This window comes from Lepidothrix coronata, unplaced genomic scaffold (assembly GCF_001604755.1).
Source record: "Lepidothrix coronata isolate B3197 unplaced genomic scaffold, Lepidothrix_coronata-1.0 Scaffold220, whole genome shotgun sequence".
Taxonomy (NCBI): Eukaryota; Metazoa; Chordata; class Aves; order Passeriformes; family Pipridae; genus Lepidothrix; species Lepidothrix coronata.
In genome coordinates, this window is record NW_016690400.1 from 759530 (window position 1) to 786404 (window position 26875).

Genomic DNA, 26875 nt, shown 5'->3' on the forward strand with positions numbered 1-26875 from the left:
CATCCTCTGCCTTATCTTGTGGTAAAATCAAGTTCAGTCAAAACCTCCATAACGTTTCTGCAGGCACAACTCCCAAAGTACGTCACGGTGGTTGCACTCTGCCTGTCGTGCTGTACAAAATACAGCTGCAGGTTTTCTGAACAGATGCAGTGCACAACCCAGTCACAGTCAGGGGAGGGGTGAATTTAAGGACAGGATTGCACTTAAAAAAAAAAACAAACAAACAAAAAAGGAGAAAACAGTAACCTTCCCAGTCTAGTACCTGATGGGCAAGTTCATGCGCTATCACTGCAGTTATTAACTTCTTGTCCCTTGCTGAAGAAGTATTATTGTCAAACAAGAGTGTTGTTTCTCGGAAGGTGATCAAGCCCCAGTTTTCCATTGCACCAGATTGAAAATCAGGAATTGCTACCAGATCTGGAAAAGATTTGAAAGAAGCTTTTGAAAATTGCTTGTTAAAGCAATCCTGTCCTTCAAGTCTACCTATTATATTACATAATACATAATAAAAACCTCATTATTTAAACCCTGTGGTATGAACATACACTCATTACTCAAGCAAAAAGCCTGAGATTAATAACCCTGTTTCTCTAGTAGTACTCTGACACAAGAAACTTAAAGCACTCCAGAGACACTCCCTATGGATCCTGCATGAACAAAAGTAACAAGGAAATGGGGTGGCCCCTACTGAAAGTAGTGTCTTAGAAAATTATATTTCGCTATCTTTCCAGTCAAACTAATGCATGCAGAGAAGTCAGGCTGCAGATCTTGCACTTTAGAACATGGTTAACAGACTGAGAATTATCTCACTACCAAGTTAAATTCACACAAAATTATTTATTTGATGCTGTTTATGTACAAGTTTAAGCAATCTGGTTCCAAAAGCTCACAAAAACTTTCCAACTTGGGACTCGCTTAATACTTGCACTCAGTCAAACACGTAATAATTTTTTAAAATTATTTTAATAATTTCATAGTTGTAACATTTTTTGTTTTTTTTAATGAAAATTCCCACGCATTTTTCAGGTTAGGGTTTCTTCTTATGTTTAAAAAAAGTTCAGAAGAACTTACCTAATTTTTCAAGAGGGTATTTCATTAAAAAGTACTTCTGATAAAATTCCAGAAGTTTCACTGCTGTGTCTAGGGCATACCCAACTTGGTTCAGATGCTGCGGTACGGCATAGACAGATACCTAGTCCAAACAGAGAAAATATTTTAAAACATGTAGCTACAGAACATTTGGAATTGAAGGACGAGCTGGAAGGAGTTCCTGAAACAGGCAGGACACAGTTTTGGCAGTACACTCATAAATAAGCTGTCAATAAAAAGCTAATTTTTTTTGATAGAGCTTATTAACTAGCCAAAATACAGGCACAGTGTCTAACTGGCCAATGTGTATGCAAGAACAATTCACACACAATTTACTCAGAGTATCCCAGAATGCCCAAATAAGGAATAATATAATCCTAGAAAAGTCCTAGAGAATCAGACAAAGGATGTAACTCAAACAAACAGGATGTAAACTAAACTCTGCATACCCAAATAAGATAAAGAACAAACATTAGTTTTTGGTGGTGAAACACTATGATGCTGTGCCTGCTCAAGAACTGAGGTCAAGATGTCAAAAGAAGATGCAGAAGGACCAAAAAAGGACTTCCAACAAGGGTGTGACTATGTAAAGCAAGCTAATGAATACTTACTAAGTAAGTGAGAGTATCTAATGACTATGTAAACAGTAGGGGTAATAAAAAGCCCTATCTGTCTGTCATTTGGCATGTTCAGTTAGAGGAGCTGTCCTCTGAACATCCAGCATGCTGAATAAAGAATGCCCTTTTTAACACCTACAGACTGGGGTTAAGAAGTTTGTCTCTGCTGCTTTTCAGTATCACCATCATTATGATAACACTGGTGCAATCTGCCAGACATTCTCTCAAGAAATAATAACTGGCATAAAGCTCCGTTTCCCTATCTAAGGTAGGGCCACATCAGACACGATGTAAGAAGCATTCATAAAAACCGAGAGGTTATAGTCTCCCTCTATTCATGTTGAATTGTCTGTATCAAGAAAACAACTTTGATTAGGTTACAGGTAGATTGAGGTTTAGGACACCCTCTCGTACACAAACACAAAAATATGTGGAGATCAATTTTCCAGCTTCATTTAAAAAAAAGTCCCTCTCACTGTGCTACAAATTAGTAAACAAATGACATTTCAAATAGATGGATAAGGTGACCTTTTGATTTTTGAGTTTGAATGAAGCACAGAAAAGTAAGAACTTAGTCTAGTGTTCCCGGAGTACAAAAGTATTATTAGCTGCAAATATTAAGCTCAAACCCAAAGTATAAAAAATCCCCAGGATCTTGTGGAGTTGAGAAAAGCAACATTACTTCAGCTCCAAGCTGTCTTAGAGCATTCATGATAATAAACTTACTCCATGCTTAGCTCAAACGCTTTGAATCTCCCAGCGACAAATTGCTAGAAGCATCTTGAGTCTGTATTTCATGGGAAATGTCATTATATGCTTCCTTTTTACTGAATTCCTTGGCCTACTAGACACTGCTGGCAACAGAAAAACCCACTAGCTAGACTCTGGTATGATCATTTTTATTCTCCCTTCAAGCTGGCAAGCACTCTTAAGAAGTTAAAAATATTAATAAATAAAAATAATAGTAAATAAGTAAGTAAATAATTTTTTTAAAAAAAGTAATAAGTATTTTTAATAAGCTAAAAAGTTTTTTGCCTCAAAGAACCAGTTATATGGCTTTACCAGACCAAAGTTCAAATATAGACCTGAATAGTAGCCACAAGGGGGAAAAAAAGAAAATTAAACAGTCTGTTCCATTCAGTTGTATACAGAAATATTTGTCTAAATGAGAATCAAAGCCTATTGTCTAGCATCTTTACTTGTGTATACAGGATTAAAGTGAGGGCTTCTTCTTCTGCAGTGCTACTAGCACTATTCCCTCTGGCTCTTTCTAGGTACATAATGACATTTCACCACAAAGGGAAAGTTCCTGCTAGAGAGTCATGAAAGTTATTGCTGTCATGAAACTTCTGCACTTTCTAAAACAAGATGAAGAAGCAACTCCTAATATTACCCTGTTTTTTCTTTAGCTACTCTAATTGCACACGTTGTAGAAACAGGTCACATCCTTGCAAAGCACAAAGATCAAACAGGACCAACTGTTTGAGTTTTTTTGAACCTTTGGAAAAACAAAACCTTCACAATGAAGTAATTGCATTTAAGTAAGTAAATGGAGATTTAAGATCAGCCTAAATTTGCTTTACTGCAGGGCATGGGTTTCTTAAGGTAGGTTATCTTTGCTGGTACAGAGAACACTTGAGACACTGCTTTAAACCACGTGTAGGTGTTCCTGTAAACTGCAACGTTTCTTTACATCCTCAGAACAACTCTTGGCTTGTGTGACATTACTGCTCACAGAGTGAAGCAGTGAAACAAAGAGTTTAAAGTTTCCAGCTCTAAAAGCTCTTAGGAATTTTACATTTTGTAAATTTCCCTCGTTAAGGAGACCTGATGCTGAGACCCTTGCTGTAAAAATATTCACAGCCTGATATAAGCCATGAACTCAGTTCAACTTACAATATATGGCTTTTGTTCCCTACCTATAATGAGTAAAATAAAACCAAGAAAAATGTAAATTTAAAAGAGACAGAGTTTGCTTGTTGGTTTGGGAATCTTTCTGTTTTGTTTTGGTAGGCTGGTTGGGCAGGTGACGCAGAAAAAGTGAAACAAACACATACCAGACTCCCATTAGTTTCCTGACTGATGTTTTTCAAGTCTGCAACAACAAAAGCTACTAGATAGGTGCTCATCTTCAAACTCACAAAAAACTCATCTTGAACAATTCCATTTGTCACAGGAGTAGTGGATTTCTGCGGGTGAAATTAAATATTATTAATGCAGGCAAAAGAACACTAAGACATGCAAGGAATCAATGTTAAATACTTCATGCTAGGAACAATTTACAGGCAAATTTACACAAATATCTTCATATTTTGGCTCTATTTCAGTGGGACAGATGATACTTACAACAGTGTAACAAACTTAAGAAGAAAATAAACATTTAAGCCCACCCAAAAATTATTTGTCAAGCTTTATTATGTAGTATTACCAAACAACTACACTGTTGGAGAAACACTTTAAAGTCCCAGTATAATCCAAAGTGAACATAAAGACTAGCATTAATTCAAGGGAGTTCTAGGCTAGATCAGAGACATAGTTCAGAACAGCCTACTAAAAATACTGCTATTGCATGAGATACATATTTGTCTCTTCTTAGAAGCCTCTTCAAAACTAGGTAACCAGAGACATTCATTATTTTAAAATAGAGCAAAATACCCCTCACATTCACTCTTAAAAACTGTAAGAAACTGCATTTAAAAAAATGGGAAAAATCTACGATTCCAACTAGTTGAAAGCAAAAACATGCCCAGTTTAAACATACACAGTCAAAAGTAACTGAGTGGTCAGTCTTCTGAAGTAAGACACCATAGTGTATCTCAAATTACTTTTGGTACACAGTTTTTCTTTAATATTAGTCGTAGAAAAGTATGCTATATGCCTTAAAGTACTTTTCTATATATTCCTTCACAAACATAAAATAGAAAACAAATAAAGCAAGATGTTTGAAACCACTGTAGTGCAGAATAGTAGAGGTGTGGAGAGATGGCAGTTCATAAATTCTGAGACTTCATAAATGATTTTGTTTTCAGAAACCACAAGCATAAAAAAACTGGTAACAATAACCTTAGTTTTAGACAAGATCATTTGAAACCAAACAATGATTTAATATCTAACTGCTACTGAAAATTTAACTGTCAGCCTTAAAGAGGAATAGATTTTCAAGTCTGAATGTACAATCAATATAATCATCTAATCTGACCATTGCGTATGAATAGAATGCCATCTTTGAATTCCTCTACTAAGTTCATAAATTTCTGCCTTTATTCCAGCTTTGGCATCATAAGGAGATAACACACTGTTTAAGAAAATCTGCTGCGGCTGCAGATTAACTGGTTCAAAAAATCAGTTATCCTCATTATAAAAAAAAGAAACAAAACCAACCAACCAAACCCACAAAAGGTAACACCACAAGCCCAAACCACACAGTTTATTTCTAGCCTTAATGTGTCAGCCACTATACATTGCCTTGTTAGTGATGTACACGCTAGCTGACAGGGCCTGCTTCTGATATCTCTTGCTCATATAGGTATGGACGATTATCTCAGAATGTCTGCTACAAACATGCAGCAACGGTAAACCATCATTTACTTCCTGCACATGAAGGACTATGCAAGCTGTTGAAAGTTGCCTTAGGCACTTGTCCAGCTCCTAGCAGGAGAGAATGAGCGAGCACCCTTCCTTGTTTTACATAAAATACAAGAGTAGTCCACCAGAATCTCAGTGAAGAAAAGAACAGCAAATAAAGTGCTCTTAGCTCTGGATGTAAACTAAAGTGCTGCAACTCTGTTAAAGTAATTCAAAAGTATCAACACAAATCCAGGAACATAAACATTTGTACACTGTGAAAAGATATTATTCCATAAGGTTGCAACCATTAGCTGGGTTTTCAAAAACAAGGTAGCTGCATCAGCACCTGAGCTTTAGACAACTTTCTGGAGCACAAGCTGCACAGTGTACATGCATGTCCCACCAACAACAGGGGTGTAATTTTTTTCATTATGGGTTAGATCAATGTCAGCATTGAGTTTCTGTTGGGTGATAAATTGTGATAACGTTTTGATGAGAGAGGACCTAGTTCACACAGACTAGAAAGTGTTAGTCTTGCTGGTCTGTTTGAATAAATTAGGCTTCTATAAAGGCTTGTCCAAAGGCTTAATGGCATAAAACATCATCATAAAATTCAGATATGCTCTTACAAGATTTTGCCTGAAAAGATCTAACTGAAGGAATTTCATATCCCTCAATCTGGAGTTGACTCTGTATTCACACCTCACTTCCCCTTGTTTAGGCACAGAAGCATGACCTTCAAGATCAGGCATATCTTTCACAGAGTTGGTGCTAGTTACACAAACTACTGGTAAAGATAGTTAGCAAGGACAGAAAACTTGAAAGGAAACCTTAAGGCAGTTGAGACCAACGTCACCACCAACAAAACTCCTGCAAAATAATCACTCATTTAATTTCCGCAGGAATCCCTCAGCCATTTAACTGTCCGACAGTAACATCCTACACTGTGCACTGCATTGAACAGTTGTTTTCTCTAGAAAGTTCACGCTTTTGAAATTGGAATAAAACATCTGTTTCTCAGTCATACACTTTATAGCTTATCCACTCAAGTCTCAGAATCACACAATGTTCTGAGTTGGAAAGGACCCACAAGGATCATCAAGTCCCAGCTCTTAAGTAAATGGCCCATACAGGAGACTGAACCCATGACCTTGGAGTTATTAGTCAATCCTCTGGACATTAATGCAATAAAAACACAATCAAAAGCAGTTAAACAGATTACCTAAGCAGCAGCTCTACCAGAATTCCTCTACAAAAGCATGTACCTTTGGCATATTTGACAGAGTGGAAAGTTTCTCATCTCTTTTGATCCTGACTAAAAAAGTAGCTTTAAATGCAGGTTCATCAAAGCATGGAAAAGCAGACCTTGCTGCCAGAGGCTCAAACTGAGTTGCTGCAAACCACCTAATGGGAAGAGCAGAGAAGAGCAAAATAAGAAATATGGAAAGGACAAACGTAGTTTATTTAAGATAAAATAGTAATTTCTCTCCTGAACCTTCTGAGAGCTTGTTGTCGAAGTAGCATTTTGAATTGTAAATTACAAGGTTGGTCCAACCAGAATAAACGTTTAATTAACAGTTTTTTTAAAACTCAATACTGTATTTATTCGAGGAGTAATCTTGCTTGGCTGATTTTTGCTTTCTGAACAAAGGAAAATACATTTGGAACAACACAATTACAGAACAATCACCAAAATGTAAGCCAGCCAGTTTCCAGAAAGGAGGAACAAAAAGGAGATTGAAAAATGAAGTCAGAGGGCATGCCCACTAAACAAGAGTTTTGAAACCACAGCAGCAGATAGGACTACAAGGAAGCTTTTTCATCTAATTGCCATGCCATTTCCTGCAGATGTTCCCACAGCTCAACCAAATGTATGCCTGCTCCCTGTGCTGGCTAGGAGATGGATTCTGTCTAAGTTCATGCACTGTCTTGTCTCCCATCCAACAGTCAGTCATATCACAAGAAGACTTCTCAGAAGTGTACATTACTAGTGTAGTATTTTTACACTAACTAGCTGCAGAAACTATGGCTTTTGATAGAGAGCATCTCTGACTTCTGCACCTGCAAGAGAACAACAGGAGTTCAATGAGAAGCTTACTAATTGAAGTTGTGTATCTACTGGAGCTAAACAGTGGAGAGAGCAGTGGTTCAGACTGCTTTTTTTTTTTGCCCTTTTTGTTTTGTTACCCTACTGCCAAGTTACCCACAAGTTTTTTGGGGGTTTATTTGTTCCGCACCATGACTCCAATATTTTTGGACATACAACTTTTCTGAGAAGGCACACTGCTGACAATTCATGACTAAACTCCATGCCTGCTTTCAACTTCTCACTCTTCTCTTCCTCCTGACAAGTTGGTGGAGTTTTACCCCATGATTTTACAGAAGAAAAACAAATAATAAAGAACCATTCTGCAAAAAATTATAAATACGGCCCAACTTATTTATTTTTTATTTTGCTTCTGGCAACAGTGAGCTATTTTGCCATTCTATATTTTTTTATATTTTTGTGACAGTATAAAACATCTTCAAAATAAAGTAAAACTAAACTAGAAGAAAATACATTTTCCAGCAAAATCAGCTTGACAGTTTGACTTTTATACAGAAAATACAGTAACAGCAGAGGTTGTCAGAATAGTCTGCATTTGTAAAAGCACAGACATTAGGCACAAAGAGACAATGTCTCTGCAAATAGAAGAGGCAGGCAAGGCAATGGCAGTGATGACATCAGCAAAGAGTTATCTGAAAAGGATTTACTGAAAAGCATACAGGTTAAAACATGTGCTACATCCTCTTCCTGAACACAGGTAGGTAGCATTGGACCGAAGGGGGACAGAAACTCAAGAACGAACTTACAGGTCATATTTTTTCCTCTGTGATCACACATTCTCTTTCTACTGCAGTAAATACAAGAAGAAAAGAAAATTTCAACTACATCAGGCTAGAAAAAAACCCACGGTTTCATGAAGAGGCCAATGAATGTTACGTTTTCCTGGACTTTGCCTGACTGCCGTGACTTTTCAAATATGATTGAGAGAGGTTTGGCAACAACATCTGCCAGTTCCCCTAGCACTGTGCAATGCATCTCACTGAGGCCCGCGGACTTGAGTGTTCTGGTTCCTCCAACAGTCTTGAGCCTGATCTCCTCCTGTAATGATGGGACTTTGTTACCCTTGTTCGTGTCTTGAGACTCAAGGACTTGAGAGATGTGGGAAGAATTTCCAAAGAGAAAAACTAAAAAACAAACCAAAAGCCACACTACGACTACCTACAACCCCTATACTGCACTACGTTCCTCTGTAGGAGAGGCTGCCCTGACTTAATGAATTCACCCATGAAAGACATTTTTCAGGTAGATTATAAAGATTGATATTTCTCAATAGGAATAAGTTGTAGAAAATGTCTGACAAAAGCCCCAACCCTTTTTGTTACCAAAGCACAGCCTAGAAGGGACAGAAGAGAGAAGCTGTATTTGTGGGCATACCTTTGCTTAGAATTCTCATCCTTGTAAGAAATTTTGTAAAAGCCATAGTAGGTGTCCGACAGATTAGATGAATATTCTATGTCGATAGTATAATTCTGTCCTACAAGGAGAGCCTCTGGAGTCATGACTGCAATCTGATCATGCAATGGATATTCCAGGAATTCAACTGGCTTTGCTTGATGCCCTTGTGCTGAAGTAATGGTTGCCTTGGTGATATTAAGTCCTGAGCTGTGAAGTACAATCTTCTGAGTTACCCGGAGGATGCTGACCACTATTCTTACAGAGCCTGCAAATTTCAAAGTAGTTAGGTTTGGCTGCAAGACAAGATCGTAATGCAGTGGTACAACATCAGTAGGAAGTCTAATTTTTGCCCATGGAAATACTTTTCCATTGGTTGCCAAAGGGTATATTAGTTCCATTGTGTGATTTTTTTTATGGCAGCCTTCTTTGGTAAAGGTACATTTGGGAAGAAGATAAATCACTATTACTAACGAAACTGCAATCACAAAAACAACTGTGCAAACCACCGTGGTCCTCACAGAGGGCGCTGAGCACGATCCATTTGGATTTTGTCTATATGCAGACATGTTATTCTGCAGATCTGAGCTTCTGTTCATGAAGGACATCCCCAGTAGTTTTGCTGATGACCCATAATCCTCTTCATCATCGTCTATTTCATGCTCTCCAAGGCCACGCACCAAGAGACGGGAGCTCCTCGGTTCATATTCCACTTCATCAGGCTCCAGGGGATGTAAACAAGGCTCTTTTGCCAAGTCAACCACATCGGGCTCCTCTTCAAACATACTGTTTTCAATCATATTCCTGGGTAACTGAATTCGATCTGAAAAAGAAATAACCATATATATTACATCACAAACAAAAGGCTTGAGCATAATACCTCAAAGATACTTTACCGAATTACAGAATGGGAAACACTTTTACAGCACGTACCACCAAGACCTCTTCAATTTTCTCTCCTAGGTTTGTTTCCAGGAAATATTTCTGTGCCTTTCTGCCTACTGTGATTTTGCTTTCAGTATCTTCAAAAGGATGCTTCCCTTGTGCATGATCTCCATAACTGGAGATCAGCTAAACCAATGCACAGTTCACTGATGTTACTGTCTTGGCTGCATTTCCTCTGCCCCAGTAACCTATATTTGTATTTGACTCAATTATCTGAGCTAGATTATTTTTTATGTTGCAGGGTAAAGCACAGCAGCCAATATAGTCCTAGAGGTGCTTCCAAGTATACTAGTTCTTCAGCAGAGGAGAAAAATCTGCCAGTGTGTTGGCAGCCACACAAATAAAATATCCATTTGACATTTTTAAACTTCATTTTTCACACACATCCCCAAAATTATAAAAATGTATTTCTCACATAAAAATAGCAGTATAAAAATTATAGTTCAAATTGATCTTCATATAAGATCTAGCTTGTACAGTGCTTTAAACTGTCCATGCAACTAAGAAGGCAAATCAGTGCCAATCAAACTGCTGGCCTCCATAAAATTTGTCCTTAATAGATAATGTATCACTGAACATAAGTGAGGAATTGAAATTCATACCAAATTCTAAAAGCATCAGATACTCTCATATTCTGCATGTAGTTATATTGTAATGAAAATTCTGATCATACCTGTAACTGTTTATGTAAAAGTTCATCTTTCAGCTAACCTGCTCAGTGGAAAATGGAAAAAAATAAAAACACTGTTGGAGAGAATTTTATATAGGGAATGGGACATGGACATCCAAAAGTAGCTAACTTAGCAGCAAGGAACTTTGTTTTCATATTGTATTTAATCCAAATCACCATAAACAACACAGAAAAGATGCTGATTGGCTTTTCTTATGACACCGTGGAGTTGACTAGAAAGTCAACAATTCAAAACAATTCAAATGGAAAAGCTATCTATATGGTGATTTCTTTCCCAAAAGCTCAAGAAATCACACTATCAACTTTTTGGGGCCTTGAAATTAATTTGAATTATTCTTCTGTCACAGTTCTATCTAAGGGACTAGACAAAACTTTTGTTCAACTGCAAGGTTTCAGAAATTAAACTAATCTTTCAGTCATGTAGGTCTACTGCCAAGTGAACAACTATCCCATTGCACCCCTATCTTCCATATTCTGTGTTTTCAGAATGAGAAAGCTAAATTTTTCTTTGGGTCTAAACATACTGAAAGTGGGTTGACTTTTATTAATTTCTGATAAGAACGTACATTTTGCCAATCTATATGTATTTTAGAATAAAAGTGTTCCTATAATACATTATTTATTTTATTTTGTATTTTATTAGAGTCAGATTTCCATATGGCTGAAATTCTCAAAGGTGAAAATAAAGCATCTTAAAGAAAAGATGGCAAGAATACTTTCAAACCATATGTACTAGAGTCCTCAACATTTACTCTAACATGTATCAAGACTTCCTGTTTCAGGCCACAAACTCAGAAGACTATAGTGTCAGTAACTGTAACACTGAAAAGGCCTTAAAATAAGAAAAAAAAGAAAATAAAAAATCTTAACCCACAAAATTCAGTAAGAGAAAGGTGCACTAGCCAATCTGAACAAGAGAAATGGAGATGCATAACAGCAGGGAGTTGCTGGAATTTGGATCTACCTGCTTACCCTTTGTCCCACTGGAAACATGCTGCTCTAACTAGGAATAGCACTGTAGGGTCACAAGATCCCTGAGGGTGGAAGTGACTTCAGAAGGCTATCTGCTCGAAGCTCTAGGCAAAAGTGCTTCTGAAATTTCCTGTCCCTGTGGCATTTCCCACTGCAGCGCTCACGTGCCAGCCCTCAGGCCGCAGCTGCAGTTCAGTGGCCCAGCACCATGGCTCCAGCTCTACACTGGAGCACGTGCACCCCTACGTCAGACTGGAGGCCACGGAATATAGAGGATTAAGTTAAGTTACAAATGAAAACACACAGAAAAACTAGGGGAGAAAAAGGTGGAAAGACAAAAGTACTATGAGACAGAAGCTCTTTTACAATTCCTCTACCCAGGAACAGTCCATCAGGAATTCATTATGCTACTTTTAGCAGAGGTATTTGATTACTCCCCTCAGCTGGTTGATTTTGAAACCTGCTGACTAGCTTCAATCAAATTTGAAAACAGAGGCAAGACCAAATTTCAAGTCCCAATGCCACCCCACCCCAAAACAACCAGCTGCTGGTGGACAACACCCAAATCCATATCCGTGATGTAGAAAAGGCAGGTATTAAAACTCACATCTTAACCACTCCAAAAGGTAGCAGTCAATCAGTACACAGCTCCAAACCCAGCCATGGCATGTGCTGCTGCATGGCCAGCAAAAGAGGTAGAAGACAGGGGAGGCACTGCAGAGGGAAGGAGGAGAAAGATAAAGCGCATAAATCTAGCAGAAAGTAGGTTTCATCAGCTCTGCTGCTCATACAACAGTTTGCTTTTTGAAGAGCTTACTCTCTAATAAGTTTCTTCTAAAGACAACTACCTTAATATTTGCAAAGTTGCATGCAGGCACTAACAACTCTTTTAGTCAAAAAGAATTACACAAAGAAAATATCAAAGTGAAACTAAGATAGAAAAGTTAAACTAGAAGTTAGTTTCAAGACAATTCACAGGTTTAATACCTAAGAGACGTTAATTTCTAGGAAACAACAGTTTTAGCCAATTTCTATGGAAGTATTTGCAAAAATTGGAAGTAACCAAAATCCGTAAGATCAAAACCTTATTGCAGATGAAGAGCATCATGAGACTACTACTCTCCACTGAAAAGAACATTGACAAGGTACCAAAAGGTATTTATGCTGACATATGCATTCACAGAAGCACAGAAATCTTTTTGTAATTTTCTTTATTCACAGAATACATTTTCTGAGGATGAACCATGGCAAATTCGTTTAAAACTTTTACAGTTTGGTAACTGTAAACTTCCTGTTTGGTTCACTGGAATTGATAACATGGCAGTGTGAGCAAATTGAACTTCTAAGACGTATCGGTTTTAACCCATGGGCTGCCCACAGGAAAGGGAAAAACTAGTATTTTTAAAGTGAAACAACCCACAAGGAGTAAGCAGCAGCCTGAGAAGCGTGATTGCAACCATCACATTTCACTGTCATCTCTCATACCATGTATGGCCAAGAGGCAAACATTCCCACTGTAAAACATAATAAAAGCACATTAATCCAGATATTCAAGCAGATTAATTCAGATTCCAAATATAACACAGGAAAAATTTGTACAACTGCAAGATTAGGAAGCGTAACCCATAAAGAAGCTATAGGGTTCCAATGAACCACCACTGTCATGCCAGAGGTTGCAGGTGCACTAGAGACATTTGTGGTCACACTAGTCCACAATTACAGAAGTACCAATCCAAGCTGCTAAAATGCACTACAGAAACTATCTGTCATCAGGCATGGCAATTTGAACCTAAATCTTTGCTAAACGTAAGCTTAGTGTGAGAGGTTTTTTTTCTCTAAGGAAAAAAAAAAAAGAGTCATGGAGTTGAATCCTGTTGCTCCCTAAATAGCACTAATGAAATTATGCTAAATGTTTAAAGATTAAATCTTAAGCTTTTAGCTACAGCAGCTAAAAGCTTAAACACACCCAAATAAAAGTGATTTTACACAATTCTTCCACAAATTTTTAATCCAAAACTTAGAGATTTTCAACATCTTCCCCAATACATACCTACTGTCACATCTAGCAGAGAACAATCTGAATAGTCACAGTTTAGAAACAATCCTGAGAAGAGATGTGAGGTTAAATGCTGTGTGATAGACAAATCCAGAAAACCAATCCTCCTCATACTGAAAAGCTGAAGGAAGGCAGACATTTTCTCAAAATGCATTGTTCTGAAAAAGTTTCTTCAAAGCTGCCTCCTACAGCAGAGATGCCCATAAACCTGTCTCAACATATCTCCTCACTACAAGTATCTTCAGGGGATCATAAGGAGCTGGGTCTGTTGTGTTCCGTGAAGAGGACAGAATGCTTAGTCACGAACTTCAAATGCAGTTTGCACCAAGCCAACAGTACAACAACCTCTCTGTATGTACTGCACCCTTTGATAACATGATCCTTGTAGTCATATCTAGTTGTTAAACGGTGGCATGACTCAAGGACACAAAGGTGAGTGATTAATCAGACCAAGCCACACAGCTTGTTCCTACAACACATATGTTTTTCACTCCTACACCCCTTCACAAATTAGTCTTTTAACTTAGAAAGCAACTTTACTACAATACTCAATTTCAGTATGAAACGTGATCACGCAGGAACAATCAGGTGTTGCAGTAAAACAGTCTGGCATTTCCTCCAAGTATTTATTTTGTCTGAAGAGCTCTGTTTTCATTAATGAGGAGAATGTAAGCTTTTCCCTGAACTGTAAAAGCCTCAGGCAACACCACCTACTCAATTTTAGTATGTGCAACAACGAAGTATCTTAAGATGTTTTGGCTTGGGAATTCATTACAAATATTCTCTAAAATACAAAAAATTATTATTCCTTTATATTTCAGAGACAATATCTTCCTCTAATGCTCTTGATACCTCTTTTTAATTCTAGAAGTATGTACTTTTCCCTTGCAAAGCAAAATAAATAAACTTGTCTATCAGGATTTGTGTCTGGGCATTATATGTCAGAATGGAAATCTCAACAGTCAAAATTCTTATATGAATCTAAGCGACCCATTCCTCAAGTTCATTCCTTTTTAAAACATATGCAGAAAATACTCAAAGGCATTTTTTCCAACTTTCTCTATTCTAATTAAGAGGTTAAAATAAAAAACAAACAAACAAATCCTATTAGATTCAGACAGATTGTCGCCACTTTCTGAAGTTCAGCACAACATCATCTTTAAATAGTGAGTAAATATCACAGAATATTTTAACTGAAAAAATATTAAAAGAATTACAGTAACACCTAGCATTTTGTAGCAACCAAACTCCTGCTGCAGATAATAGAAAACTTTCTATTACCCTGGAGTAACCTTGGAGCCAAACAACTGTTAGGTAGCACACACCAGCAGATGTAGGAAAACCCAAGTCCAGACCAAACTGCGCTGTGTAAAGTGGTATAAAGTGTGCTGACTACCCGGAGTAAAAACTGATTCCCACCGAATGTAAACTACTTCAGTTGTATACAAACAATGGGAGAGAAGGAACAGAGTTACTCCAGCCCCAAATCCGACAACTGTGCCTGGCGGATCAGGAAAGAACACAGAAACACTGTGAACCAAGTACCTGTTTTGCTACCAAGCACCTCACTCATACGATGTCAAAGAATAATTCTGTCCAGTGATCTCAGGAATAGCTACAAATGTTTAACAATGCCATTAGCTATTAAGAGCCGTAATACTGTTTTGTATACCTAACTTTTATGTCCAAATTTGAAAGCATTGGCCTTTTTAGTTTAGCAGAAGCAGCTGCTGACAAAACAGCAAATTCTATAGATTTGCTCCTATTAAAGTCTAGTTGCTTTTGCTGAGGCCATCCTACAGGGCAAAAGGCAACTTTGGGGTGGATTTCTTCCCTTTAAAGATACATTTTATCTTCGTGTACTGGTCTAAATGCTGCCTCACACAAAATTAGCCATGAAACACTTGCAAGATTTTGGCACAGATAGTAAGATCAGAATATGTGATTCCTAATATATCAATGAGCTTGCTTCCAAGATGGTAGAGTGAGTTTGGGGAAACAATGCCATTGGGCACAAATACTGCGCCACACAGTCTAAAGCCAAAAGAGCAAAGACTCCACTGTTCCTTAAGAATTGGAAAATTACTTTTACACTTTTAAGGTTTAGCAATCAGCATAAAACTCTTTGTTTCCAAGACTCCAGGGAATGATTTGAAGCACTTACAAGCACTTGCAAATACATTGTGTATGGCAGGTAAGCACAGTTCAAGCAGAGAGCTGTATGCTTTTATGTATGTGTCACCTATAAACATAGTAAGACTGGTCAGAGTACATGGAACTCGATCTTCTCTGTTTTATTGGTCTTTGGGACTAGTAGTAAAGGAAAGGAACGTGATAGTGAAGGCCAAAGCAGGTCACTGATACATAGCCATGGATACAAAACTGTCAAATGCTACTGCTTTTTAAGTTACTTAATCCTTGTCAGCAACTAACATTATGTCACATGGAAAAGCCCATGAAGGAATTTTGCAGAAATAGTGACACATGTGAAGTCGCTGCACTGCCTCATATCAAAAGCACTGTATTCAGTATAACCATGTTTCCAGAAAAAAAGAAGAAAAAACAAAGGTTGAAAATTAGATATCAAAAGAATGCTTTCATTAAAATTTATATTTTGCTTAGTGAAATAAAAATTTCTCACTGTATCTGAAAAAAAAATAAATTTGGAAGCACTCCATAAATTAAAAAGAACCTATTATAGCCAGGACAAAGGTATAAAATTTTTCTGCTATACTTGCATTGTCTTTAAGAGGATCTGTGCAGCTGACATGCAGATATGCCACCAGAAATTTTACAGAAGGTGTACCTGCTACAGAATCTGTTATTTTAGAGAAAAGGTTAACAGATCACTTATTCATCTACATTTATGAGAGGAAACCAAAAATACATCTACTTAGGTTTACACAGTGAAATTTCTCACACATACCTCACGTCATCAGTCCTCCCAAGCTAGTGACAAGAACGAGATGAAATATGAGAGCCAATTAAAACCAGATGTACTTGCATTGTACAGTTTGAATGAAAGAAGGAAGAAAACAAGCCACTGGAAAACAGTGTAAGGAATATTCAGCAAGTTTTCAGAAATGTTATGGGTTTGTTAAGATTAAATCAATAGATAAACAGATACTAGTTTCTATATAAATTTAAAATAAGTCAACATTTTAAATGTATAAGCCACTAAAGCTATCACTAGAAAAAAATATCCCTCATACATGGCAGGAGAGGAAAGCTTTATTTGATTGTAGAAACTTTTCACATGTGTAACTTTTCACATTAAACAGTCATCTAAAATGTGTGTAAGGACATTTGAGGCGCTAAGGATTTGGAAAGACTATTAAGGGGTTACACTTTTTTCCCTGAACTGTCTGTCTCCAAATCTGTATCTTCAACCTCAAATAAAAGGAAGAGAGAGAAATGTTTAATACTCAAAATCTCTCTGAACTGTCCTGACTAAAATTTCAGAAGTGTTACTGTGGAAAAGAAACATAGCATATGGGGTTTTATCACCTTTTTCTAAGCTTGGGTTTTTTCAATTTGGCATAAATTCCACATTTAATTAATCAAAACAATAAATCCATTTACGCTGAGCTACTTAGTAAAAACATAACTTAATAGATGGTAAAAATTAGAACTATATATTCCGCTTCTGCTCCTACTAATGGTAGTTTACCAGTTCTGCTTAAAACGAAACAGATCCATTTCCACAATTCCAGATTGTCAAATATTAACATTATTATAGAGTACAGAAGAGAACATTCACTTTTATTTGTGTACCCCATGCTGGATTCACTGCTTGAGACTTGCTCCAAATCTTGACCTTATTCTCAGCCAAAACTATTGTCATGGTTATTGTTTCTGCCTTGGCTGAGAGGAAAGAAGAGAGACAGGCAGCCCAAAAGGGAGTGCCAAAACACAGATTCATTGTCACAGCTGCTGAAACTGGCACACAGAGGCATTTTGAAGAAAATTTTTGTTCTAAATACTACACTAGAAATCCAAAAGGTTCCTCACTAGAGGCTGCAATTAAAGTCATAGTTCCAAACAACGCCAGCTATAATTTTTATTAACGCAAATCAGTATTTTTTAAATAAAAAAATAGAGTTTAAGTCAATGGAAATAAGAATGCCCAGTAGTATAGATAAGTACAACTTGCTATGCAATATTTTTTCTCAACAGATGAGTAACAAAACAGCCTTGACTTGCAAAGAAGAGGCTTAATTGACAACTAAAGATCTAAACTGGTAGCCTTTGAAAATGCACACCTAAAACATTAATTGTTAGCATTTTCTTATCTATAAACTTAATATTTTTCTAAACCTAAAGATAAAATAAGGCTGCAAAGTTTAGTTGATGCCACTTATGAATTGCATAATCTCATAAGACAGAACGGAGTTTCAAAAATGCAGTAGAGAGGGAAGCAACTCAACTGCCACTACATCCCACCCTACTTAACCACTTCAGCAAGTGAAATAAGACAAAAAAAAGATAAAAAATCCGAAGTGACAACTCAGAAACTTTACATTATTTTATATCAATAGTTTAGTGGAAGATAAATAAGTAAGTATTTTATGAATAAAATCCTCAAAAGATATGAATACTGAGGGTTCTTTTGATTTTCGTGGTCTCACTTCCCTTTTTATTTAGGCATAATTCAAATCCATATATATTATGCTCTATTTATATGCTGTATCATGAGATCTTTGGCACAGGATTTGAACACAGAGATGACTATCTCTCTACTAGTGACATCTGACTTTTTCCCCCACAAAAATTCTCAAAGAATACAAATAATTGGCACTGACTGATCCCTGTCTGAATATGCCAGTAACTTCTCAGTCTACAAGTGCTTAAGAATAACAGAGCTCCTGCTATCAAAAGCCTTCTTTAAGCTCTTTATGAATGTTTGGATGCAGACTCAGAGCTGCTTTCTGTGTTACTGCAATTTCAACAGTTGCTGATCAAATCAGAAATAACCTCAGTTCTGTAATAAGGCTTATGATAGATTGCTTGCTTAGGTGAATCATTTTCACTTCATTATCTGAACAAAATTATACAAGAGACATTTGAATCAACTGGCTAAAAGTAACTATACCAGTAGTTAACCTTTAAATTTTAATTACCTGTTGATGCAGCATCAGCAGCTGTGAAAGGAAAGTCAAGCTTTCTGAGCACTGAATATAAATATGAAGTCTACATTCAAAGTTAGCTAGAGCAAACAGGTAAACAGACCTACTCATATGCAAAAGTACTTGTCATCTTAATAGCCTGTTTATGGCCAGTCCAAAAGAATGGGATGGAGCCTCTCAATTCACCTGAACTTCACCTGAGTACATAAAAGCTTCATTACCTTCCCACACTTGAAAGGAGACCACCTCCAAAGTTACTTGTGAAGCAGAATTCCTTTCCAACTCTGCTGAATCAGGAAATTAAACACCAGAAATACAGTACTGACTGGAGCTATGCAGTCCAGTTCTTACTGTCACAGACAACCAAAAGAACTGGCGGCTGATCTAGACATTTCACATGCAATTCTATTCTCAAAAGAATGAAATTATATGAATTCAAAACCAAGTCCCACAACCCCTTTACCTCATCTTAGCATTACTTTCTATTTATTTAACTGATTACTCACTACCTGAAGGAAAAGGTCTTCAGCATCCAACAAAAAAAAGGTGCAGTGGAAATTAAATATCCTATAATGTCAGTAACGCAAAATACACTCTTCTGTAATTTATTTGCTAGCAATATTCCATGCTCAGCAGGCAATTATCCCCAGAACTGCAGGTTCAACCTAACAGCCACTCTTTAAGGATTAGATTTGCCATTTTTATCAGCTGTTGACTGCTGTGGTCTAGTGCCTTAACTTTCCTGGATGTACACTATGGTGGTCAAAATCAGTACATAATGGTTCTGCAGATTGCTTTAGTTAAAAAAAAAAACAAACAAAAAAAAAGATAGAAACTGGGCCAAGAAAAAAGGCAGACATTTTACACATTTAGCAGAAAATGATACTAAGAACAGTCAATCAGACCTGTGCTTATAAACAGTTAAGAGAAGTGCTGTATGGATGAGTCCATTTGAGAGGTATTTATTTTTGAGAGAACATAATCTTCACTCATTGCTTGCTAATAAGCTCTTCTGGATAGAAGATAGTGGTGAGCAAGCAGCATTCATAAATCTGTGCCCAAGAGTATAAAACTTCAGAAAAAAATTCTGACAGATTTAAAAGATGTTATTTCACCTGGTTTACAAAACTCTCTGATCTATTTGGGAATGAGATCATTCCTCTAAATATTTTTCCTCTTATTATAACTGCACTTAAAAATACATGTTACTCCAAGGCAACTCTTGGCCTAAAGGTTTAATATGGCCTGTAGGTTGGGCTGCAGTGAGTAGATCCCTTCAGTGACAGCTGTTGAGTCAGAAGTAGTGCTTAAAGGTTTGAGCAAAAGGCTCAAACTGAACAAAAAAGGTTTCTAGTGGTTAAACAGGCCATGAAGTTACTACAAATTTATCTTTAGAGAGGTGTCCACAGTCTGATTTCTGAAACTGCTGGTGCAGACAATAGAAAAATAACATAAAAAGGCTGTGATTAACAACAGCTTGTTTATGTTACTGGTCTCTTAAAGACCTCCCTCCTCTTTTGTAAAACAGAGGTTTAAAAAAGAGATAAGGGTGTTACTTGATAGTTCAGCAATGATCTCTTCTGAGACGAATTATTTTGAATCTCAGCAGCCCAAGTGAAAACAGCATCTCATTTGCACGTTCCTCTGTGCAGATATTTTGACTGCCCTCAAAATTTCTTCCAAAACAGTAATTTTTTTGTCTTTTGTTTGTTGATCCTCCTTCCCCCTCCCATAGAGCCATTTTTCACCTTCACAATATATGAATACCAATTAAGGCAAACCACCAAAAATACTCAGAAAACTATTTGTTACTGACTTTTCCATTTCTCAGTTTTTGCTGCTGTTCAGTTTAAAACTTGCATGAAAATACCCAGGGCTTGTTCATAAAGATTTCTGTATTTATCAGTTCAAATATATCACATATGGGTATAGAGTGGGTTATTTAAAAGAAAAAAGAAACAAGCAAACAGAAGTCTGAAATTTGTTTGTTGCTGAAAAACAAAAGCCACAATTCAGAGGCTTGACAGCCAACTTTGTCACTGCATGCCCATACCTACCTCTCGGAGAGTCTGAGTTACTGTGTAGGTTTAGGGTCAAAACATCTAAACAAGTGTAACTTACATATTGAGTTACAGTCATGAAAATTTTTCTGGAAAAAAAACTGCTAATCAGTAAGCGATTCCTTTCAACAGGAATAAAAACAAAGAGTATCTTCTGTTCAAATTATGACTTCATCAACTCATAGAGCCACTGCTGTATGTTCATGATGAAGGAACTCAAAGCAGTATATAGATTTAATGTTTTCTTTCCAGAAATTAAATTCTTAGTTGGTTAAATCTGTTTTGGGATATTTCTTTTTCATCTGCTCTATCAGCCAGTAAATTAGTCTAAATTTAAGGGAGTTGAAATAATAGTAACAAATTTAGAGCCGAAATACTGAGTTATTTAATTGTATGACAGTTCACATACAGACAAGATAAAGAATTCCCATTTTTATATCAAATTTCAATTATACGTTCTGGAGGGGAAAAAAAGAAAACAACATGAAAACACAAACCCCAACTAAGAAAGGAAGAAATTGTCCAATTTACTTCGTTTCTCTACAACTACCTGAAAGGAGGTTGTAGTGTGTTGGGGTTGGTCTCTTCTCCCAAGTAATAAGTGGCAGTATAAGAGGAAACGGCCTCAAGTTGCATTAAGGGTGATTTACATTGGATATTAGAAAAGATTTCTTCACCAAAAGGGTTATCAAGCATTGGAACAGCTGCCCAGGAAGTGGTGGAGTCATCATCATCATCCTTACAGGTATTTAAAGGACATGTGGATGTGGCTCTCAGGGACATGTTTTAGTGGTGGATTTGGGCATGTTGGGCTATCGGTTAGACCTGATGATCTTAAAGGTCTTTTCCAACCTAAATGATTCTGTAAATTAATTGCTTACTGTGGAGGTTTTTAATATCAGGTACAAATTTTATAACTCTGACCTAATCAAGTACATTGCTCAATTTGCAGACTTTCTCAGTTTATTTGCTCATGGCATACTGTATTCCCTGCTGTTAAAACAGGTAGAGCACCACACAGTGAACACCATTGTGACTAATCCCTCTCCTAACTCACTGCTTTCTCTAATGGAAAGATATATCATCCTCTCACCACATCCCACCATTCCTTTCCAGGCACCTGTGTTCAAGATAATGCAGTCACTGTTTTGTTTTCCATTCTCCTCTTTGTTCCTTTCAGAAAAACAGCTCTTGGACATCCTGCTGCTGCTACCCAGAAGATAAAATGATTAAAAATGTAGGCAAGCTCTTCCTATTTCTCCTCTGAGCACTATATCCACCAATACACTGTGGGACTGTACTCCTATTTCCAAGAGCAGTTAACACAGGAATTAATGTAGTTTCTTATTTTGGAGCCTGGAATGGTCACAGATTATTAACTAGATCTTTCCTTACTTTGGTTTCCAAGCAAAGATATAGGAGTCACTTAACTTCTATTTCCTCCTCTCTCTAATTGCCAGCTCTCCCCTCCCTGTCACTGCATGTCTAGTCTTGTCATAGCTTGAAAATAAATGCCTTGAAATTTTTGATGAAGCAATAAAAAAAAATTTAAAGTGGAAAAAAGTACTTCACTAACAAATATTGATTTAAAAAATAGCTTTGCTGTTCTTCTAAAATACCACTCAACAGAAGTTATATCAGTTTTCTTAAATTTTGCCCAAAGACAACTGATTTACAGCATAGTCAGTAAATATTCCCTGTTGCTGTTTTCATGCTCTCTGGGACATAGAAATTCACCTGCAGAAAGAACAGAAGAGTATTGGCACAGGCTCTTGATGATAACATGCAAAGCCCCGGAGTATACTGGGAAAACTATCCAAAATCCTAACTAAAACCTCATGCTTTCATGGGTCAGGCAAGCAGTAATATTTTTGGTTCTGTCCTCCCTCCCCCAGAGGAAAGGAAGTGTAAGGGTGAACTTCAAGCAAGAAGTTATATTTATTCAGAGTCTGCATGAAAGCAAATTACTCATCTGAAGTGATTTCTGACCCTGACACTTAAAGAAAAACTCTGTGCAGTTAAGCTGCTTGCGTGGATCCTACAGAAGACAAGTATAACTCCTCAAATTCAAGACATACTCAAATCTCTGAGTGCACACATTTCTGGGAAAAAAAAAAAACCAAAACTGTAAATTTACTTATGAAATCTAATTTTTGAAAGATACTGTACTTCGCTAGTGGAACAGCATGTAAGTAAAACATAAGTAAAGAGTAAAATAAGTAAAAACCTTTATATTTTCAAAACTCTTGCTGGACAATTGCATGTTGTTGAAGATGTAATTTCAGTAACTGTATCAACACTTCAGTATTGCATTACACTATTTCTTCCTGTGGATAAGTGTCAACAGGCACATCATACATTAAAAATTACACAATTCAAGAAAGCAGTAATTTTTTAAAAGTCTGACTTTTAATTTTAAAATCACAGAATATCCTGAGTTGGGAGGGACTCATGAGAATCAAGTCCAACTCTTAGCCCTGCACAAGACCATTCCCAAGAGTCCCTGTGCCTGAGAACATTATCCAAACACTTCTTGAACTCTGTCAGGCTTGGTGCTGTGACCACTTCCCTGGGGAGCCTGTTCAGTGCTCAACCATCCTCTGGGGGAAGAACCTTTTTTTAGTATCCAATCTAAATCTCCCCTGACTCAGCTTCATGCCATCCCCTTGGGTTCTGTCACTGGTCACCACAGAGAAGAGATCAGTGCCTGTCCCTCCTCTTCCCCTCACAAGGAAGTTGTAACTGCAGTGAACTCTCCCCTCAGTCTTCTCTTCTCCAGCTGAACACACCAAGTGCCCTCAGCTGCTCCTCACATGGCTTCCCTCCAAGGCCCTTCACCATCTTCACTGCCCTCCTTTGGACACTTCCTAATGGCTTAATATCTTTTTTATACTGCAGTGCCCAAAACTGCACTCAGTATTCAAGATGAGGCTGCCCTAGGTCAGAGCAGAGCTGAACAATCCCCTCCCTCAACTGGGCCGGCGATGCTTTGCCTGATGCCCCCAGGACAGGGTTGGCCCTCCTGGCTGCCAGGGCACTGCTGACTCAGATTCAACTTGCCATTGATCAGGACCCCCAGGTCCCTTTCCATGGCACTGCTTTCCAGCATCTCACTCCCCAGTCTGTTTTAGGAATCTTCTGGCCCAGTCTGTACCAGCTGTGTGATGCTCCCAGTTAATTTCTGGCAAGCTGAAGTCCCCCATAAGGACAGGGGCAGTTGACTTGGAAGTGTCCCTTAGTCCCTCAAAGAAGAAATCGTGGACATCATGTCCTGGCTGGGAGGTCTGTGGCAGACTCCCACAATGACATTTGCACCATTTTTTTGTCCCTTGATTCTTACCCAGAGGCTCCCGACTGTGCCTTTGCCAACTGTGAGCTCCATACATCCTAATCCTTCTATTACACACAGTGCCACCCTTCACAGTGCCACCCTTCTGCCCTGCCTGTCCCTCCTGAAGAGCCTGGAACCATCCAACAGGGCACTCCAGTCAGAGGACTCATCCCACCAGGTTTCATTTATCTCAATGACGCCAAAGCTTTGGGACTGGGCCGAAGCCTTGAGCTCCTCTTGTTTGTTCCTCATGCTGCGGACATTGGTGTAGAAACATTTCAGGTGTGGTACATTGTAGCCAACACCTCATGAACCAGACTGAGGGATCCCATTAGTGCTCCTTTCTTTGAGTTTTGGCACACCATCCCATCACTCATCACTGGCAAGCCTGGTTTCTTTTCAGCGTGCACTAAAAAAAGGTACTTATTTGTTTGTGATGATTATTCCTTGTCATATCAGTTTAGTTCTTCCTTCTATAATGTGAATTACTTCCTGCACTGCTATACTTTGGGCTTTCTCCAACTCATTCATAAAAAACTCTTGTGTCTGGAGGCAATGGAGGAAAGCTTATCTTGTCTTTTCCAGCAAGCTTGTTCAGCAAACAAAGCCTATATCTACAAACATATTAGTTATGCTAAGACTCTGACTAAAGGTTTCCTTCTTCTCTACTGTGTCTCCCTAACAGTTCCATGCATTTTAAATTCCTTCAGAGCAGGAAAATAATTTAATTCTATACACAAAAATTATTTGCTATTACTAAAACAGAAAGAGTGCACAATGTCATTCATGTAATTTCAAATCAGCATCTCTCTACAATAAGAAAACATACAATTATAACCTTCACTCCGACAACAAACAAGGACACAACTAGCCCGTGGAATTTCAGGGAAATCAGTAAGTCCTACTGGAAACCACTCTGCTCTCATTTCACCATGGTTTCACATATGACCTTGAGCTGGGGCTTTGCTTTGCTTGTGTGTACACAGCTTTTCCTTTCCTTATTAAACTGTCTTTATCTCAGCCCACGAGTTTTCCAGCTTTTATCTTTCTGATTCCCTCCCTCATTCTGCTGGGTCAGGGTAAGCAAGTGGCTGCATGGAGCTTAGCTGCCTGTCAGGTTTTACCCACAAGAAGAAAGTTTAAGCAGAATTTTTACTTACTTATATAGTTAGTGCATAAGGGCAATATATAGCCACTTACAGGAAGGCTCAAATATTTGAATTTAGAAATAAAAACTTTCATGCTTGTAGTTATTTTAAACGTGTTAAATCTCACTTCTAGAACTTTCACAGAAGAAAAACATTTCTAAAAAAACCCTAAGTTAGCCTGCTAGAAGACAGATGTCACCACTTTCTCTCTAAAATTATTGAATTCAGAGGAAAAAAGGATATAATCGAATAGAAAAAAATAACCAAGGAATATTAGGTAATATGAAGTATTGCTATTAAAATCTAAATCATCTATGTGACTTATCTGTTTTTTAGAGATAGAACAGAAGCAATAGATAGGCTAACATCATGTCCTTAATTGTCATGATGCTGCAAGATTACATATGCACATTTTTAATAGATGAAACCCAGACATATATGCTCATATACTTTTCTACACTGAATGCAATCATTTAAAAAGAAACAGAAACATGAAAGCCACTTATGCTTCCTGTGGATAATGAGCCTAAACCAACATTTTCTAGTCCTTCTAATATTACTTAGGTACCAAAAAAAAAAAAAAAAAGGCACACATTGACTCCAATAAAACAAAACAGGGTCTTGTTGCTTTTTGTAGTCAACATCTACATGCAAACAGATATGATGACTCTGTACAATTTTACTACAAGCTCTTATCAAAAGGCAGGCAGTTCATGAAGTCTGCTGCAGACTAGAAGTACATCCTAGTGACAAATGCCATTTTGTAAGGGTTTGATTTCAAGAGACAAATAAAGCTAAGACAAATTGTAATCTAACTGGTAGAAGTTTACAAGAATCTGTATAGTTAAGCACATATCACAGTTTCCACAATTAAGTCACATGGTATGGACAAAAAACATACTACATAGATGCTGGTTTGGAAATAAAAAAAAAGCCCTTTTTCACAAAAAAAAGCTAACTTGAGAATTAACAGGTTTTCCTGTACTGTAAAGGAGGATAAATGTTCCTTTCCACTCCAAAATAAGGAAGGGAATTTGCATTCCAAGCCTTACAAGGTCACTCACTCCTTCAACCTATACTGGGAAGTCTAGTGTTGCTGTTTGTTTGTGTGGGTTTTTTAAATGAATATCAGATCAAATACTGCAAGACAAGCTTCTGCACGTACACTGCAGAAAAATTCTGCCAATTAACTGTATCATGGAAATAAAACCAATATGTGATTATGTATTTTAAGACCCTCTTCTATCTGAAGCTGCCACAAGAAACATAAGGTAAGAGTGTAATCTCAAGCAAGTCATTGTTTATTGGTCTTGGGTGCTTCTAAAAGGTTTTCTGAAAGTCTCTTCCTGATTTTTAAGTGAAATCCAATTGCAATTTTTGTCAGGATCTCAGGCTGAAGAAGGTCAATGGAGATAAGTGGAGAATTTAAGGCTAACCAATTCAAGCTTAGTCTGGGTTTTCATATCCAACAGAGATATACCATGTCCATTCACACCTTATCATCCATATATTTCCAAATTTCAATCTTATGCCAGTTACATTTTCAAAGAGGAAAGGCAGAGGAAGTGGAAGGATGGGAAGAGGAGGTTGTTTTAAATGACACTTTATTCTTTCAGCACTACTGAGAGAGAAAACCTTCAACAAGTCCCAACAACATGAAGCCAATGTTCAATCCTCAGCCATTGGTTGAACAAAATACAGGCTAGGAGAGAAGCCTTTGACATTTAATTATAGAACATGGGTTTTTAGTTTCCTGTTTTCAATCTTACCAAGG

The 26875-nt window shown here is 37.4% G+C and overlaps 1 protein-coding gene across 2 annotated transcripts in view; it reads right to left on the minus strand.

Moving 5' to 3' along the window:
• Positions 1-26875, minus strand: part of LNPEP (leucyl and cystinyl aminopeptidase) — a 53826-nt gene that overhangs the window by 20218 nt on the left and 6733 nt on the right. The window contains exons 2-7 of one of the 2 annotated variants that reach the window (XM_017833772.1): positions 11988-12094; positions 8755-9595; positions 6539-6677; positions 3764-3895; positions 1072-1192; positions 263-417 (exon numbers count right to left, since the gene is read on the minus strand). In XM_017833772.1, the coding sequence (XP_017689261.1) occupies positions 263-417; positions 1072-1192; positions 3764-3895; positions 6539-6677; positions 8755-9572 (1365 nt within the window). In that variant the 5' untranslated portion in view covers positions 9573-9595; positions 11988-12094. The remainder of the gene's footprint in view (positions 1-262; positions 418-1071; positions 1193-3763; positions 3896-6538; positions 6678-8754; positions 9596-11987; positions 12095-26875) is intronic. The other variant, XM_017833771.1, reaches the window with a different exon arrangement.